Here is a 20,451-nt window from a genome sequence, read left to right on the forward strand (position 1 = left end):
TGAGATTGCTGACAAGCAGTGAATGGTGGGTATAAGTCTCGGAGATTGTCAAATGATGTCTACTTTCTAATCTACCCTAACAACATAAGTGCAGAAAAACAACACAATTAAAAGTTTAAAGACTACCCCAAATAGTGTTAATGGATGCATAGCTCTGAGATTGTAAAATGATGTCTGCTTTCTAATCTACCCTAGAACAACACAAAAATAAGTAATATCAGATCACTGGTTTACCCAAGGGGGTGACAAAAGAGGAGTTCGCCATCTTGTTAACTGCCAAAAAGTCTTTAACAGAATGTAAATCATTTAGATAAGAGATTATAATTGTTAAGACATAGATGATTTCAATATTATTCAAAATCAGAAAATGATCATACTAACATTTATATTAATGTGGTCACAAGTTTACTGCCAATGTCCACATTTCAGGTTGATAAGTAAAAAATAGATAAGCCGTACTAGTCTAATATATAACAGAAAATAAAACTCAGGATATTCAGTACTTTTATGACTAGTTTATTTATGACAGTACACAAGCTTAAGTCTCGGAGATTGTCAAATGATGTCTACTTTCTAATCTACCCTAACAACATAAGTGCAGAAAAACAACACAATTAAAAGTTTAAAGACTACCCCAAATAGTGTTAATGGATGTATAGCTCTGAGATTGAGATTGTAAAATGATGTCTGCTTTCTAATCTACCCTAGAACAACACAAAAATAAGTAATATCAGATCACTGGTTTACCCAAGGGGGTGACAAAAGAGGAGTTCGCCATCTTGTTAACTGCCAAAAAGTCTTTAACAGAATGTAAATCATTTAGATAAGAGATTATAATTGTTAAGACATAGCCCTGAACCCCACAATAGGTAAGGGAACATCACAACACTCCTTTCTTGGACCATGGTCCCATCCCAGGATTCATAGATCCTTGGCATTTTCTTTCCATGCCTTCTCTTGTATAAATTGATATGCTCATATTAGCGCTCTATAAATACTAAATATATTGCAATCTTTAGGCTTTCAAATGATTATTGTGTACCGCTCTGCTGGTTATATTATATTACATTTTTATATTTTTATGTTTATCCTGTAATTGGTATTTATACTGTTTGAATAAAATACAAACCTATCTCAATATTAATTAGAAAGAGTAGTCTTGCCATCTATAAAACATAGTAGAATACAATTAAATTGTTAGCCGATTAGTTAAAATAATTGCACATTAAAGTTAAAAAAAAAAAAAGAGCATAACATCGTATATACTAAGTAAAAGAAAAAGATCAAAGGTTCAATGCCTGGCAAATGATAAATTGTTATGTTAAATGCTTTTTTGTTTACGAAAATTGCACCAAAAGATGACTGGTGACTCGATTTAGAGATTTACATACCATATACGTTAACTAAAGGCAAGAATGATCTATATTCTCTGAACTTACAGTGTCTATAAATTTCATCTTTTTTGCAAAAGATGATTTCAATATTACTCAAAATCAGAAAATGATCATACTAACATTTATATTAATGTGGTCACAAGTTTACTGCCAATGTCCACATTTCAAGTTGATAAGTAAAAAATAGATAAGCCGTACTAGTCTAATATATAATAGAAAATAAAACTCAGGATATTCAGTACTTTTATGACTAGTTTATTTATGACAGTACACAAGCTTTCGTGCACACAGTGCACTTCTTCAGGTTGATAAGGTATTTGATCTTTTCAAATCGACAAATAAATGTTTTAATTGGGTTATTTGGAGGTACTCCAACGGACATTACCTCATTTAATTATTCCTATATATCAAAGAACAAATACTTTCTCTCACAATATAGTCTCTGACCTTGCCTTTTTCATGGTGATAACATTTCGTTAGATACAAGAAAAAATTTTGAGCCTTCAATGACACTAACATTTTGCACATGAAACAAATTGATATAAAATAGTATTAAATTAATAAATAAATGAACAATAAAGAAATAAAAAAAAAAGAAATAAATTACAAAAAAAAAAAACTTTAAAAAATAGGCAAGTAATTTACACTACTAACCTGCTGCATATTCTTTCTCAAATCTCCACTAGGCATCTTTTCATCTTTCATGTCTTAACAAACTTTGACTAAATGATGTTATGTAATTCAGATTAAAATCAACTATGTTTAACAAGTAGGGCAGTACTGTTGTTTTTATCAAATCTGGTATGTGTTTTTCGATCTACAATTCTCTTTATATGACTTAACTTTATATCGTAGGTGAGTTTGGATGGCTTCCTTCCTGAATCCAAACAGGAAATGATGGTATAAACACAAGACATTTTTAAGTTTATGAAGGTGAATTGTTTAAAGAGGTTTTACGTAAGAGTTCTAAAACAATGTTTATAATTCCTTTGTAATTTTCCTTGCATGTTTCCAGGCAGGAAAAATGGTTCCAGGTGTTTGTGTGTCACATGATTGAATAAAGTGATTTTATGATGACATTAAGAACATTGAAAGTTTATACAGTATAAGGTATCACGCTTAATATATGGCCTCTATGGCTTTTCACATGATTACCTCTGTCATTGAAAGAAATTAACAGTCTCACATTTAGGAAATGTTTATGTTTTCTGGCATTTAGTGGTAGTTGGCATGTAGTTGGTCTATGCATGGAGGATCTGTTTCTTTCCTCCATGGTCTATATATATCACCCATTACGTTTATAATCATTTTGTACCTTTGGTAGGAATACAGGAACACATATAGAACAAATACCCGCTCGATTCTGCTTGTCTGGTCTTGGAAAAACAAGCTTCTCTAATCAAATTAAAAGCATTACTTTAAGGGAAGATACATACTTGTGCTATTACCTTAATTGTACAAATAGTAAATCAAGGTTTTTGCTTAGTTTTATTTCACATTTCAATTATCTTTGCAATACCTAAAGTAAAGTTATATCTTTCAGTTTCTATGTTGGGCATGGTGTGTGGGTTATACCATATCTGGGGAACAGATAGATCAATATAATTAATTGTCACCTAGCATTCATATCCTGCAGGTATTAACATACGCCTACACTGATGTCATCATGTCTATTTTAAGATCATCAATCATTCTTAAAACATTCATTGTTCATACAATGATTACCTTAATGAGATCTAATGGGGTACATAAATTAGACAAAACTGAAGTAAAATGTAAATTTGTTGCATACTCATAGAACTAACAAACTTTGTTAATGCTAATTGAATTGATTGCACCAAAAACGACGAAAAGAATACAGTAAATCACAGACAAAACCATATAAATTAAGGAGGAAGAGGGTGACCATTAAAATGTGTAAAACTGAAGAGAAATTAATGTTAAGGTATGCATTTGAAGCAGACTATTGTATTATTTGTTCTAGGGGTGTTCTCAATAACTGGGTTTATCTAGTGTAGGTAAGTATCATTTCCCTTAAAACTAACAGTATATACAATTTACCTGTGAAAGCTGTTGAATTTCACCTGCTTGATCATCCAGCTCCTCTTCCTGGTCCTGAACTTTAGCCTCTAATTCCCGTTTAGCTTTTTTTAGTGCCATTACTTCTTTTTCATCTTTACCTCCGAATTTTGATGCATCGTTCAGTTCAGATTGTAGATTATCCATTAACGATTCCTTAATTGAAACTTCAGATTTCATATCCTACAAAGGTAAAATGCATAAATTAGCATTTTTTACTATATTTATAAGTATAGTTTATAGATATAGTTAGAACATATACACATATGCGTACACAAACAACTGAACCTGAATTCAATATTTTTTTAATGATACAAATGTTTTAATTACGGGAATTAACATCAGCAGAGCCTAAATGAAATAAATAGTAGCATAAACTAAAGAAGTTATTTTATAAAAAAAAAAAAAAATAAATAAATAAAATAGATATTTCACAATCTTAACCACCAGGCTGAATGTACTGTATAACTAATGAATATGAATATTTATTCCAACAATATAAAAAAATAAAACTTCAATATTGTCTTATATTATTATTATTATTTTTAATAGTAATTTTAGGCTCATGTACTGCTTTTCAAAGTGGTTTAGTTAATTACTTCATGCTTCTAGAAGATAAATCATAATTGAGGCCTGAGAGTAAGGGGATGATAAGAGTAATGTAATGGGCAGGATTTTCTAGAGATGAAAAGGACTACAACATTACAAGAGCCTAACAATCAAATACAAGTCATTTAATAGCATCTTCTCACACTTAATAGATAAGCTGTCTCATACATCATCACTCCTTCAAAGCGCAACCATTGGCCAGGGGGTGAATGCAAGTCACAATACGTAACCGATTACCGCAGTTCAACATTTCCTCGACGACATATATATATGGTACGTGCTCGGGTGAATATTGACCTTGAGTAGTTGCATAAAACAGAACTAAATGCATAAACAGACGACTAGAACAAATCCCATTTAAGTAAAATTTTCCACAATGGCTTAATTTATCACTTGGCAAACACTATTTACGGAAATCTAATGGAATACTTATCTCCAGATACAATGAAGTACTATTAATTCTGACATAATACTAAAGCATCAACACTTAGTTGTATTATGCATCAATTCTCAGGTTTCTATTTTCAAGAATATACTAAAAGTGATCAGTTAGTAAGGAGAATTAACATGAAAGCAGTATTAAGCAATAAAGGCCATTACCAAGTGAAGCACTGATCATTTGTGTTGGGAGAGGAAAAGGAAGGGGAGGGGAAAAGGAAGGGGACATTAATTTGCAAGTCATTACAAAACATTCTACAGTAACAACTTTCCTGATGTTATCCTAGATATTAAATATACCACTTGTTCCTTTCAGCTACTAAGCCTGATTTCTACTAGGCAAATTTTTTTGTGCAAATCTAAAAGGTTAGCTTCCTGAGTTCTGATTGGTTGCGCATTTTTTTTTGGCTTTGCAAAATATAGGAATAATTTAAACTACCGAACTCGCTGAAGCGAAAAAGTCCGATAGAAATGAGAAATGTGAATGCGCATGAACAGACGCTTTTGTTTCGTGCAACTACATTTGTCAAGTGGAAAAGAGGCTTTATTCTGGTTCTTTATCGAACCCCCTTTTGCTAGCCACTATTCCTACCTTTTCTCTAACCCTATTTAATGATTTATTCATTTCCCTTCATCCTAATATTCTGTTCCTCCATCTATATTCTGTCCCTTCCTATGCTCTTCACTGCTTCTTCCATTTTCTCATTCCAGCTGATATTTTGTTTCTTCACCATTATGTGCAGCTATCAACTGTCCCTTTATTTCCCCATCCCTTCTAATCTTATGTTTCTTCCACCCAACATCATCTCATGCTCTTCCATGTTATCTCTATACTCTCCCCACCTATTCTGTTTTCAACATTAATCTCTCCCCTGCTTTAAACTCACTGACCTCAAGTTCCTGCTTGAGATGATAACTTTCTGACTGTAGAATGTCTCTTTCACGCTGTAATCGTTCTCGCTGTGTTCTTTCTTTTTGTCCTTCTGCCTGTATTTTGTGTAGTTCATTGTCAAACCTGAAAAACATTTACACCATAGCAAATAAATCAGAAGAGAAGCACGCAGGGCTCTGCTCGATGTAAAGGAAGTATTCAATGCTCCACTTCAGAGAAGCACTATGTGCTCCACCCTGCTATTAGTCAATGGTGCACTCTTTGAACACAATCAATACTCCTACTTCAACTCAATGTTCCATTCCTTCAAGGTAGCAATTCGATAAAAATAAACATTTATTGCAAAAGCATTTACCGACAGCCAATAATAGCTTGATGAGATTGATTAAATACAAATTTTCCTTACTTTCTCTGTTTCTTTTCTAGTTCGTTATTACGTGCTTGTTGTGACTCAAGATGTAGATGAAGGTCCTGATGCTCTTGCATTTGTTTCTGACTCTTCTTCTTTAATGTTTGTATCTGTTTCTTGTAATCATCAATATCTCTATTTGATTCTACTAACTGAATTTCAAAAGAAAATGATTAAGTATTTTATAATATGTGCATATACAGTTAGAAAGATCAAATGGTATAACGTTTGTTTAATAAGAAAATATTACACATACTGGAAAATATGCCTTCACCAAGGAAAACAAATTTACTGACCCAAAAATGCTCATTTACTGATCTGGGAAATGGTTTACTGTTCTGGAAAAATATTTTGAGTGCCACGTGAAACAAAATTATTTATTTGTACAAGACGCATTGGTTTACTGACCTGTTTTTCAAGAGATTTCTTAATGGAATACTGTTTTTCTGATTCTTCTTCATGTTCATGTTGTAAACGTTTCTTCATCATCTCCATTTCTCTTCTTAACTTTTCATATTTCTGCCTGTAAATTGAGTCTATAAAGAAATGTATTAATAAAATTATTAGAAAAAGTGTCTTGTTAAATAATACTTAAATCAATAAGAATGTTTAGTGATTCTATACTCTGATAAATAACCCTCTTTCTTTAAATCTTTATTAGAATATGTTTGTAATATCAATGAACATATTAAATGAAAGGTAAATTGTTGAGGTCACAAGTCATTTGGAAATAATGTAAATTCCATTACATTTTAGAAACATAAATTACAAAAAAGTGCCATTTCCAAGCATCTTAAATACTGCGTACCCAGCTGCCGTGTATCTAAGTACCAAAATGTTAGTTAAACACACGGCAGCCGTGTATATATCTACTATTTGAGGCATAGTACATGTAGCATAATCTTACTCCAGCCAATGGCATAATTTTCATTTGTCACAGTGCCAACACTGACTGTACAGTAATTCTCACTTTTTGATAATGGGGGGGGGGGGCTATTACATGGATTCGCGATCTTAACGATCTTTCTCATTTGCTTTCATTCAGAAATCACTTCAAATGAATACTTGAATACACAGTGAGCACAGGTAATTTTGGCTTCTGTAAAGCAGTATTTTGTTGCAGAAACAGTAAAATCTAAGTAATATTTTCGTGATTTTTCTCCCATGGCAAGCCTTGGGCCTATTTAGCCCTGTACTTGGCAGCATGGCCAAGGCTGTCCCTCACCACACTGAGACGCTGAAAACTTGAACTTACGAATTTTCTCATTTATGAACCCTGTTTGGAAGGAGGGGTATGTAATATGTCCCTTGACAATTTGAAAGTTGTCATTAGTTCGTCATTATTATATTTCTATTATTAGCAACCTATCACGGGGGCGGATCCAGAGATGGCTAAAATGGTGTGGGGGGGGGAGAGGGAGAGAGGGAGGAAAAGTGACCAAAAAAAGTGGGGCTGATCAACATAACAATACCCTAGGGGGTCCGGGGGAATGCCCTTACCAAATTTCTGTGTTCTAGACGCCCGAAATTACCTCTGAGGCCTTTTGGGAGATCAATGTTTCCTTTTTCTTTCTTTATCTTATTTCTTTTTTTTTTTTGGACTTTTCAAAAGCTGTCTCTTATACACATCTAGATGTGTATAAGAGACAGCAAACATGCTTAAATCCGCCCCTGTATTATAAGATGGTTGCAGAATATTATACCTTCTTCTTCCTCTTCACTGTCATAATCAGGGTCCATGTAGGATGTCCGAACCACCATCCTTGCCTCCATTACCTCCATCTCCATTTTCTCCATCTTACGTTGCAAACTGGAATGTGCTGCCTATAATCAATCGATTAACAAAATAACCAATTACAATATTAATCAACAATTATAGATTAACATATTCATACTATTTATATAAATATTTAAAATTTTAGCAGTAAACATCAAAGCAAGGCAAAAACACCATGTAACAAAAGCAGTAGAAATCACTAAAAGGGTGTTTCTTCCACACAAAGCACAGTCATTCAAAAAAATATGTAATATTAGTAAATATATTTAAAAAAAAAAGAATGGCCTAATATCAATAATTTAAAAATATTTTCTAATTGTTTGTGTTTTATACATTAAACACAAATAATTGGTTGGAATTTATTTTGTATATTACATTTACAATATCATACAAGTATATGAGGTTTCCCATCCCAAAACCAGCGTACTGCCACTAAAATGTTGAACTGAGTAATTAGCATAAGAACGTGGCAATATTGTATACTTTAGTACAGAGAAGCTGAAATACCGTTACTCATAAATTTGACAATAGTAAGTCGATCCTAGTAAATGACCCCTCATTTTAAAGCATATCATTTGGAGAATATGAATATATTAAAAAGTAAATTTTCATTTTTCGGTCACTGATGCTAGTTTTGGGATGGCACGCCATATATATACTGTCTCTTATACACATCTAGATGTGTATAAGAGACAGGTATAGTGACATTCATTACTTTTGATTTATTACAGTAGAGGCCCTTCTTTGGAACACACCTATTATGAGGACACCCACATTCAGGGGACACTTTTGGCTGCTAAGCAAGGGAAAATATACATTATAGCCCTGCCAACCCCTATTCAGGGGACATCCCTATTAATGGGATGCTTTTACGATCCTGAAGGTGTCCCTTTAATAGAACTTCTACTGTATTTAAATGAAAATACACAATTTATGTAAAAACCATCAACAATTTAAATTATTTAAAGTCAGGCTCCAGAGGAAAAAAAATTTTTGATATGTTGTAGAACTGATTTTTCTGAGAAAAAAAAACCGTTCCCCAGTTTTTCGTCAAACAACTTTTTTCTGTCTTAGAAAAATCAGTTCTACAACATATCAACAAATTTTTTTCCCTCGGAGCCTGACTTTAAAGAAATACTATCTTAGGAAAAATCTTTCAATCCTTGGGAAATTTGCTTAATTGATGAATACGAACTTACCTTTAATTCCTTAAGTTCTTTTTCAAGTCTAAGCCTCTCTGCCGTTTCTGCCTCTAGCATTTCTGTAGCATGGTTAGCAGTCGCATGCTCTTCTGCTAAATCTGCTGACATTTCAGACATCTTAAAAAATATAAACAATTGTCGACTATTAAGTATAACACTGAATGGTATTACATATAGAAGAAAAAAATGAAATATAAACTCTTCCAGTAGTTTTAAACTTCCTTTCCTTTCAACTTAAATGATCTATTTTTTTAAATTTAGCATCTTTCTCTTTCACTCATCTAGCGTTCCATTCAACTTCAGATAAAAACACAAAATATTTTTTCTCATGACCAAACCATCTCCACTTCCTAAGCCTGATAATCAAAACTTGGTTTATTTTGTGTACATGTTTGTCTTGTGAAATAGGTTGCTACTTAGACAGTGATTAAATTCACTATTATTAACACTTGGCCAATATGCACAAAATAATTTATAAAAGAAATAAAAAGCATTAGAATATTTCTCACAATCAACTTTACCTCCTAAGCCTTAAATTGGACTAAGCTGGTTCCATTCTGTAAGTAATGAATCAATTTTTGTTGGATATTAAATAATAACAATAAAAGAAATATTACCTTAGATTCCATTTTTTCAAAATTTTCCTTGAATATGTTTCGTTCTTTCTCAATTCTTTCAAACTTGTTTTTAAGTTGGTCCAACTCAATCTACAGAAGAAAATTAAAACATTCAAATATTTTAGTGAAACAGTCAATTCTTTTAAATGATAATTAGTAAATATGGTATCAATCCGTCTGTTAATAGGCAAGGTAAATGTTTTTTCATTCTAACTTACTTCAATATACAAAGTAGAAAAATCAATGAATACAGTTACTGTTAATGCTAAAAAACATACAATTTTTGAAATTATTTTAAACCCATTTATTTAAATATTTAAAAATAAAAAAAAATAAAAACATTTTTATAAAATATAAATTTTTAATTAGTGCTTTAAGACAATTTCGTCACTACCTTTATAATGTATTTGGTTTATAATTTTTTCCCCTATCTATAAGAAGAAACAGTTTCCCCTATCTATATAATAGTAAGGCAAGGACATTGATCTTACATCTTTCATCTTGAGTTCCTCCTCGGTGCGATGAATATCTAGAAGTGGTAGAACCTTAGTATACAGACGCCACCATGGCCAAGCTTGTACCTTGATGAACTTTCTTACATTGCGCTGAACGCAAGTCACAGCCAGTCGCTGAATCTAAAGAAATATGAATACAAACATACAAAGGTCAGGATCAAGCACATTTATATCAAATCAGTTTCTGGGAGTATGTTAAAATGTTTACACATGGGCCAGTAAGACCTTAAGACCATTTTCCACTAGATTAATTTATTCGCACGAATCAAAAATTTTGACCTATACGCAGTTTAATTTTCATCGTAAGATTCTCAATTGCGCATGCGTATGGGTAAACATTTTTTATTCGCGCAAATAAATACGACTAGTGGAAAATGGCCTTTAGTCAGGAGTAACATTACTTTTTGATTACGGTGCAGTTTGGGGATTATTACAACCTCAGCGAAGTAAGGTATCCATCCAAATATCAACAGGTTCCTTATAGTGGGCTATGCAAATGCATAGTTTGGTTAGGTTGGTGTATACAAGTCACTAGGGCTAAAATTGACTAACGATAATACCACAGAATGCACATTAGGTTGGGGTATGCAGGTCACTAGGACCATTAGTGGAGTAACCATCATACCACAGAATGCATGATTTGGTTAGGTTAGGGTATGCAGGTCACTAGGACCATAATGGACTAACGATCATACCACAGAATGCATGATTGATTAGGTTGGGGTATGCAGGTCACTAGGGCCATAAAGGAGTTAAGATCGTACCACAGAATGCATAGTTTGGTTACATTTGGGTATGAATGAAGGTTTTTACAAGCATTTGCCATCACACAAATACAATGAAGCAGGGAACGTAAGCTAAGTTTTTCCTAGTACATGTTTCGTTTGTAACATATTGCCTTATGTGAATCGGGTACTAAACTCCCATAAATATCCGTAGCTCTGTATAATTGAAATTTATAATGACAATCAAATGTGTTTCTCACCTTTAGCTGCTTTAGTCTCCTCCTGGCTATGATACCTCGACAGCGAGCTTGTAATTCAGTCACTATGTCACTCAGTTTGTCATCACGTTGTTCCTCGAGACGTGATAAAGATCCAGGACGGAAGAAAATCTGAAAGAGGAAGCAAATCAATAAAGTCATAAAGATGTTCACACACATACTCAAATTGAAAATTGAAGAGAACCTGGGAATTTAACAGACTGGTGGCCTTGAGAAAGGAAAAAAAAAAAGATCAAATCTGTTTATAACAACCTTTATTATTATTTTACATAAAATAAAACCAATGCCTATAAACTTGAAAAAAAAAAAAAAAATTCAAACAAAATTACCTTAATTTCACTACGATAACACTTAGAAGGTACATAAACAGTGCCATGTTGGTGTGGTTCCATGGCTTGCCATATATAACCAATAGGCCTATGGCATAGTATCAACTGACACTAATCTGGAACAAGTTTCAAGGTATATGCTAAACAAAACTCATGTGAAAACTGCTTCAGTAGATGTAACCCCACTTGAATTTCACCTCAAGAACTAGACTAAGGAGGAAACCGTGATCAACCTTGTCCACTATCTTCATTCCACACACATATTACTATGGCAACAAACAACGCAAGAGCAGCTTAACAAGTTTCAGCTTAAAATTCTTCAGATTCCAGCCAAAATCTAAGCAGCGAAATATAATCTTCACACCTCTGCATGAAATAGGTGTTGGTAATATAATATCCGAGTTATATTCCACAACTTGGATCTAAAGACTATTCAAAATATGGTGTGATGAAAACTGCAATACAATTTACCGCCTCATTAAAATTGACAATAAAATACATGCATGGTGTACAAGAAAGATGTAAATTGTACACAATAGAATACACCATGTTACAAGTATGATGAATTAGTGATGATGACATCATTAAATCATAAGTTAAGCTAAAATTAATGCATGCTGACTCATTACTAAGACTCATTCAATAAAGTGTGATAATTAACCAATTGTCAACTTATTATCACCATGGAGATTTATCAAGTACTGGTTACCAATCTAATTAAGTGCAGCTTCTCAAACAAGCAAAACTGGACTTGCTATGGAGAAAAACCTAACAATAGCTCTTACATTCATAATTTTAAAATAATAATAAAAGATAGAAACCAATCTACTTTCCAATAGTATAAATTCTTGAGTTAGATTACTTTCCATGAATAAAACACACACAATTAATGCTAGGAAATAAAAAATACTAATGCAATGTAAATCCCCATTTTATCACTACAGAATAGCTTAAGCTGTCTTACTGAACTAAAAACCTACAATCATACAGTTAACACTACATTTCCATATTTTCACAACTACAACACTAACGGATGGGTGCTGCAACACAGTGGCACACTGGCTGCGACGCTTATTGATTCCTGCTGCAACATATCTGCAAGATGGCTGAACAATTTGGCTCATAATATTGAGCAAATGGCAAGAATGATATCACATCAAAGGACAAACATGACATAAATGCGTACGTCTACTGTAGCACATTGATTACGGCACCGATTCACTCCTGCTGCAACGCATCAGCAAGATGGCTGAACTCTGGCTAGGCTTGTGAATACTGTACCACACTAAAGCAAATGGCAATGTGTACGTCTACTGTAGCACATTGACTAAGGCACAGATTCACTCCTGCTACAACGCATCAGCAAGATGGCTGAGCTCTTGCTTGGCTTGTGAATACTGTACCACACTAAAGCAAATGGCAATGTGTACGTTTACTGTAGCACATTGACTAAGGCACAGATTCACTCCTGCTACAACGCATCAGCAAGATGGCTGAACTCTGGCTAGGCTTGTGAATACTGTACCACACTAAAGCAAATGGCAATGTGTACGTCTACTGTAGCACATTGACTAAGGCACCGATTCACTCCTGCTACAACGCATCAGCAAGATGGCTGAACTCTTGCTTGGATTGTGAATACTGTACCACAAATGGCAACAATGATGCCACGTTACATCATATAGAGAAAATAACTAGATTACAAAATTTAGCTTTACACAAAAATACCCCAAAATCCAGATATAAACTAGACCTCTGAGGAATACAAACACAAGCAGGCAAGTGGGAAACACTGTGTGTGTACTCACAGGTGTTTGTTTGCTTCTTCTTGGGTATATTTGCTGATGTGTGAAGTGTTTACTTAAACGTTGATTTCTACTCTGTTTTCTTTGTAGTAAGCTATTGATTGCAAGTGTTTACTGAAGTGTTGCATTCTATATATTTCATCATCCATTGGATGTGTTCTTTCTTTATAAGGGTCCGGTGTTACTGAATTGCTTAAGCTATGGTACGTAGATGGCCACCTGAGTGGGAATGGTATTGGATTTCACATAGCATTACTGTTGGTAGTGGAGGAAGTTACTAGGAAAAAACAACCTATGCCCACTAAACTCTTCAAAATAAACCCTAAAACCAGTAAATAAGTACTGTACTATGATGGAATAAAAATACATTTGTTATTTATTTAGCATAATGTAAACAAAGTTCCAAAATGATCAGAAACGTCAGGCCATAGAACAATTCTAATTTCTTTTTTTATAGAAATTAAATATCCTCACTATAATAATATATACCAAAACTCAATAATCTTGCTTTTTAATTTTATTAACTTGAGGTAGTTTTGCTGCCATTTGCAGTGTTTTGTAACCCTGGGAAAATCACTGCACCGTACAACTACATATCTAACTTCGCTCCTACTTGTCTACTTGTTTTCGGTGGCTGTTTGAATGGATCATCATTAAAAACAATCCATTGGACACACATAGAGGCTTTGCGGTTCTCCACAGAATTTCGTCAGCTGACGCAACCGTCGGGTGCATTGTGTGTCTGGCTTTAGGAAGTCTAGACTTCTATTCAAAGTGTATTAATTACCTGATTTTTTCCTTAAATTTATATTTTACCTGAAACCAAGGAAAAACAAAGCTAAGTACCTATGAATCAACCTACCTACCTATCTTGTGCTTCTGATGCTTCACCACTGCCTAGTGAGTGTGGTTTAGTAGTGGTGATGGTGGTATAAACCTGTTTCGGTTGTTTAATGATGTGTATAATTAAATTCTATATGTATATGAACCTGACCATTTTAGATAATTAATCAAAATAAATTCTTTTCAAAATAATTAGAGAGGCATAACACTAAAGTCACTTAGTGAAAAAACACTCAAAATACAAAATCAGAAGAAGATTACTTCATGATGTTAGCAGTGATATTAACAAGCATTAAATATAATCCATAGACAGGACTTTTTCTTTGCAAAAAGTAAATATGCACAAATTAATTATTCACTAACCATCTACTATTATACACCTGTTTTTGCAGATTTTGAATTTTCCAACAATCACAATATGCAGATAAACATCAATACACCAAGGGACCAGACAAAATCAATTTTGTTTTTAAATGACAATAAGCCATCGAGAACACACAATCTGTTTCCTGTTGACTTGTGTACTCAACTGCTTCGGAAGACTTCAAATGATGAGCATTTAACAACTCTTAAATGTGACTTTGCTCAAATGGTAAAAATTATAATATACGTTCCAACATTAACAGAAATAATGAGAAGAATAATAGGCGTATGTAAAACCGAGGGTTCGTATAACTGGGGTACGTAAAAACGAAGTTCTACTGTAATAAAAATTTTACTAATTACGTATAATGTATTGAGGTCTAATTTTAATAGAATAATTAGAGTACAAACCTAATAGTATTCAACTTGCTAAATACGAATCATGAATCATGAATGCAATTCCAAGAAGAATATCATTGGAGCAATCTTCCAGAAGTACAGAATTGTAAAGTGAGTAAAGTGCATTCATTTCATTGGGAATTTAAGCCAGAGGTACTGTACCATTTAATTCTATTCATAGGTTTCCATTCCAGTTTAAATTACCAAATAATTGACTACTTAACTTACTCTTGGAATGGCTGAATGCATGGCTGCATAATACATGCAACAGTTTAACATCAGCTATCCAATGACTAATAAACTAGAGTGTAATATATTCATTCAGATCATGTTCATGGTTAGAGACACAACATTTTTTTTAAGGTGTTTACATATAAAATTCATCATTTTATGAAGAGGGCCCAGATGGGACAACTGTAATCCATATTGAGTATCTTCCTCCTAAAAAGTACAAAAGAAACTTGGTATACTGTAAGCAACAATGTCCTCTTAGGTTGCAGTGTTTGTATATTATTACAATCTTATTGTAAATGAAAGGCAATTGTGAATAATTAACTTACAAACAATGATACCAAGTACAAAGGTAAATGACCTGAATGAAGCCAGGGTTGGCAATTAAGCTAACTGATATAAGATATAAATATAGTGCATTATAACTCATGACCAATAAGTAACAGCCCTGATTGGCTGTTACATTAATAAAACTTTAATAATACTTTAATAAAACAATCACATAATGACCTAATCCCTATAAAGGTGCTTTTTCTCCAAAAAACCTGATTTTTAAATGTTTCCTAGAAAACAAAAAGTTAATTTGTATTGCTACACCTTCTGGCAGATAGAAACGTTTAGATAAATATTATCAAGCACATGATGTCTGTACCCAGTGTGCTGATGTCATTATCTAATGTGCTAATGTCACAATATAATGTGCTGATGTCATTATTTCATGTGTTGATGTCACTACGCCATGTGATTACCTAAAGTAAATTTCCAATAGGTTTGATGGAAAATTGAGATTTTTTTTTTCACATTTTATAGACTGGTTGTAGATAGGACATATGACAACATTTTAAAACTACTTCAGGCAGTAACATTAATATACTAAAGTTTAGATACACATTATCAAGCACATGTACATTAGGAAAATGCTTATCAGTGATGTCAGTATTCAATGTGCCAATTTCATTATTTAATGTGCTAATGTCACTATTAAATGTGCTGTCATTACTTTCACGTGATTGCCTACAGTAAATTCCCAGTAAGTTCGATAAGATCCTATGACCACATTTCACTACCAGAGCATGTCATTTCTTCTTAATGAGAAACTTCAGTATTCTAAGAAATTTCTATTAATGTATATTATTATCAAATAACTGTATTTTATAAATGTATTTTCTGAAATGACAGTATTTCTATTTCTCGTAATACTAGAATATAGTATTGATTGTAGCACTGTTTCGTTGATAAGTATTATTTTAAAAACTTTCTATAACACACAAACATGAATTAGAAACATTCTTACTTGACTAAGCCCAATACGGAAGCTAGTTGCATCAACATCTAAGCACTGTAGTAATTCTTCAACAGCCTGAACAAGAAAAACAAGTTGATTAACATACTTTTAAAAATTTAATTCAACAGCAAAGAATATTTGCAAATTGAAATTAAATATTTCAATTTATGATTTTGGTATAAATATATTAACATATGTATTGTAATATTGTAATAACAAAATCATTAAACTTTCGGTACACCATGTTTGCCATGTAAGCCTTCAAGAATATTGTAATAATACTATTATATTTTGTCCACACGGTAACTTGGCTTTTATCCGTTTATCAAGGCAAGTATTCACACAATTGAATTGATAGTAATAATTAAAAGATTGTTCCTAGTAAAACTTGTAAATCATCTAAAACTGGGTTGTTGAAATCTGGGTATCTTTATTATTTTTCATTATAGAACTCCGTCTGAATAAGACCCCTCCAATTAAAGATCCCTCCAATTAGAGACCACTCCAATTAGAGACCACTCCAATTAGAGACCACTCCAATTAGAGACCACTCCAATTAGAGACCACTCCAATTAGAGACCACTCCAATTAGAGACCACTCCAATTAGAGACCACTCCAATTAGAGACCACTCCAATTAGAGACCACTCCAATTAGAGACCACTCCAATTAGAGACCACTCCAATTAGAGACCAATTAGAGACCACTCCAATTAAAGATCCCTCCAATTAGAGACCACTCTAATTAGAGACCCCTCCAATTAAAGACCACCTTTAATTAAAGACCACTTTTCTGTTGTCCCAAATTTTAAAAAATTATTTTATCTTTATTATTTTAATTAGAGACCAAACTTAATAAACCATCCAAAAGTGTTTTCTGTATTACTGTACAAGATTTATTAGAAATTGATAACTCCTTAATTCAAGGTTTGAATAAATTTTTCAAGTTATTTATTTTAGACAGTATATCACTAAATAACGTCCAGTTAGCTTACCTTCTTCTCATCCAGGATAGGTTCTGTCTTCTCACTGCTGACATCCAGGATATCAAACTTCCTCCGGAATTCTGGAAACATCATACTTTCTGGGAAACCTGATCAGGAACACAAAAAATAAAGAACTTAATCATACAAATTTTACATATAATTATAATAGTTATTTAAGTAAAGACTAAAATCAACAGAGCTTAAATAGAACATACAAAAGAATATATTTGTTGTAAGCATATCCATCTTGTGATGAATGTTGAAACGGCCTATTCTCGTTACTAAAGTATCTCAGTATTGAGGGCTGTAGCTACTTATATGATTCACATCTCAACTAGCCAGCTAACACTAATTACATGGATATTATCCAATGCCAAAAAATCTCAACTGACACAAATATTAGTGAACTTTCATGAATTCTTATCATTTTTGTCTGGAAATGAATCATTCATGTGGTTTTGCGGTTAAAATGCTCTTGATTCAAGAACGAGGTTATGGGTTCAATCCGGACCAACAATGTAAGGTGTAATCACAAACTTTGAACTTTTGGTACCAAACATGTAAAATGAGTTGTGGATATATTCAAATAGATTAAATTGTTAGATATATTTTGGTCTTTGAATCAAGTTCATGGTACAATCAGTGTAAGATACTTGAATTATGTCTGAAAAACACACTTAAAAGAGAAAATCATCGGCCTTAAAGATAAACTACTGATCATGTCTTGATGGTTTTCTATCAATTTTGAAAAACACCTTTACAAAATGTTCCACTAAAAGACACTTCATTGTCAGTTTAGGGTGGTACAGTAGTATACAACAATTCAATTGTAAAATCATTAGTGGAGTCTGAATGAAATATTTGTTCAAGGTGTAGCATCTACCAATGATTCATATTCAAAGTAACATAGAATAATCACTTTATTGTTTAATGAAATTTCAGGCGATTTGTTCTTATAAAATTGAAATTAATGCATCTCTAATAAACCAACAGAAGCATGAAACAATTCTAACATCTAGATCAAGGTCATATATAAGCTACCAATGGCTCAACAGATGGTTTCAATTTACTTTGATTACTTATAGTCTCCAGCCCTTCCACACACACACAGAACTATAGTATACTACTGGATGTGGAGCCTAATCTCTTTCAGAAATAGATTGAGGGGGTAACTTCTTTTACTTGTAATATTGGACTATTGAATCATATCTCATTGATTTCGTATTTGAAATGATTAGACATTTCCAAGTATCTCATACCTTGTCTGTAGAGTCTTGTAGCTTCTATGACCTCAAGACCCTTGAGCTGGGCCACAAGGAGTGGGATGTCCAGTGGAAGGTCAGTGAATCCATGTGGGCTGGAAGACTTGTTAGAGTTGTTCCTTGTCTCAACTAGACCAGCATCATTCTTAGGTAAAATACATTGAACAAAATGCTGTTTGGTTCTCCTAATACTGTCCAATAGACCATCCTAAAAAAGTACAATATATATCATATATAATTTAATATAAATAATGGTTCATTTCATTTTATAATGATGTGAACATGTAGCTACTATAAGCGTGTCTTTACGGCAGCTAAGTAGTCATGGACCACGCCAATTCAGCACAATGATGCTGCGAGTTACCTTTAAATACGGATGTTTTGCTCGTATGTGTAAAAGAATCTAAAAGACAACACAGACAGCTTCATATGATCAGTCCACCACAATTTATTGGTATGTTGGATGATTCGCAGACGCGATGGGTTGCCGTAAGACTGCATCAGGGACAGTCTTTTAGTCATTTGAGAACTACTAAGCATGATTAATATTCTACAATGGGATGAGCCCACATCAGGCTGGGTCATACAAAGCTGGCTCAATTGAACTTAAGGTCATGTTGTACAGTGCAACATAATCAACAGGTCTTTATTTCATTCCTTCTTTTAAAAGACCCCTCAAATTAAGGACCACCTCCAATTAAAGACCATTATTCTGTGGCCACAAATTAACAAGTTTCTTTATCTTTATTATTCTAATGAGAGACCAAACCTGACTACGAAAACCCCAGTCCAAAAGGTGGTCTTTAATTGGAGGGAGACTTGTAATAGTATATTTGTCTCAGCATTTTATGCATTTTTTATCACATTTAGTGTTAAATGAGCATGGATTGAGTTTACAACCTACAAAGACAGCATACTTTTACAAAATAAGACATGTTGTTTCTATACAAAGTAGCAATCCAAAATAAGCCATCTAGCAATTCAAGAGTACCTTACCGCTTGGAACTTGACTTGAAGACATACTGATTTCCTCTTGATGGCGGCAGTACCACTCGTCCAGGCTCGGCGTATACTTGAGGCCCGGCGAAGGGATGAAGCACCTTCTATGCCTGCAACAGAACCCATCATTGTTGCAGGAAGTGATCCCGACATGCCTATAAAAAGGCTACTGATGTTTTTTCTACAATGAATGTGACAATATACAGAAGGTATTATGGTTAATTACAAGAAAAGTATTAAATTAACTTATCAAACACTAAGGAATTACATGAGGTAATATGACTCACAGCCAACTATTATTCATATTATAATTCTTTAAGATTAAAAAAAAATATTAGAACTAATAATATTATGGTTTGAAGAGACCAACATAGAACTTCTGGTCAAAGAAATTTGTTTTAATATCTACAAAGAATTTATCAAGAGAATGGATATTTAGCACCCTACCCCCATTCACGAAAACCATCTACAGATTCAAGTCACCATATTGCAAAGATAGTTGAAGTTCAAAATCAACCCAGCAAACCTTATTCCCTCAACTTGAGTTTACTTACTTTTGAGAGTCTTGTAGGAGTGAAGTAGCCATCTTGGCTGAGGGATTTTCTCGATTGGACTTGATCCAATTCTTAAAGTTATACTGCACTGAAATACTACCAAGTAAGTGGTTAAGCACAAATGTGTACCTTTCACTGCCTGTGCGAATAAGCCCATCCACTAAGAAACATAAGATAATACAAATTATAAGTCAATTGTGACAACACCAATGTAACTCATTTTCCTATCCCCAACTGTAAACTAATTTTTCATTAGTGCTATATTTTTTTTTCGGTTTGTGTGCAAATGGCCAATTGAACTTCGCCATATCACACACTTCAAAAAATTCTAGGCTAGTGTTATTAGTGTTAGTGTTACTTACTATTATTATTATCATTATTATTATTATTTTACACCTAGTACTGCTACGCACGCATGCAGAATTTTTAAAATAAATTAATCTAACCTTTGTATAACGATTT

General features: G+C 33.2%; 1 protein-coding gene across 1 annotated transcript in view; it reads right to left on the reverse strand.

Annotated features, from left to right (window-relative positions):
- Positions 1-20,451, reverse strand: part of LOC117104334 (unconventional myosin-XVIIIa-like) — a 111,529-nt gene that overhangs the window by 54,327 nt on the left and 36,751 nt on the right. The window contains exons 15-28 of the mRNA XM_033245151.1: positions 19,990-20,149; positions 19,433-19,616; positions 18,434-18,644; positions 17,184-17,281; positions 16,200-16,265; positions 10,918-11,046; positions 9,909-10,052; positions 9,418-9,507; positions 8,798-8,917; positions 7,525-7,645; positions 6,230-6,357; positions 5,819-5,973; positions 5,412-5,535; positions 3,456-3,656 (exon numbers count right to left, since the gene is read on the reverse strand). Coding sequence (XP_033101042.1) covers positions 3,456-3,656; positions 5,412-5,535; positions 5,819-5,973; positions 6,230-6,357; positions 7,525-7,645; positions 8,798-8,917; positions 9,418-9,507; positions 9,909-10,052; positions 10,918-11,046; positions 16,200-16,265; positions 17,184-17,281; positions 18,434-18,644; positions 19,433-19,616; positions 19,990-20,149 — 1,931 coding nt within the window. The remainder of the gene's footprint in view (positions 1-3,455; positions 3,657-5,411; positions 5,536-5,818; positions 5,974-6,229; positions 6,358-7,524; positions 7,646-8,797; positions 8,918-9,417; positions 9,508-9,908; positions 10,053-10,917; positions 11,047-16,199; positions 16,266-17,183; positions 17,282-18,433; positions 18,645-19,432; positions 19,617-19,989; positions 20,150-20,451) is intronic.

Source organism: Anneissia japonica, unplaced genomic scaffold, assembly GCF_011630105.1.
Source record: "Anneissia japonica isolate Jap-2015-1 unplaced genomic scaffold, ASM1163010v1 scaffold4536_len1192065_cov207, whole genome shotgun sequence".
NCBI classification, from domain to species: Eukaryota; Metazoa; Echinodermata; class Crinoidea; order Comatulida; family Comatulidae; genus Anneissia; species Anneissia japonica.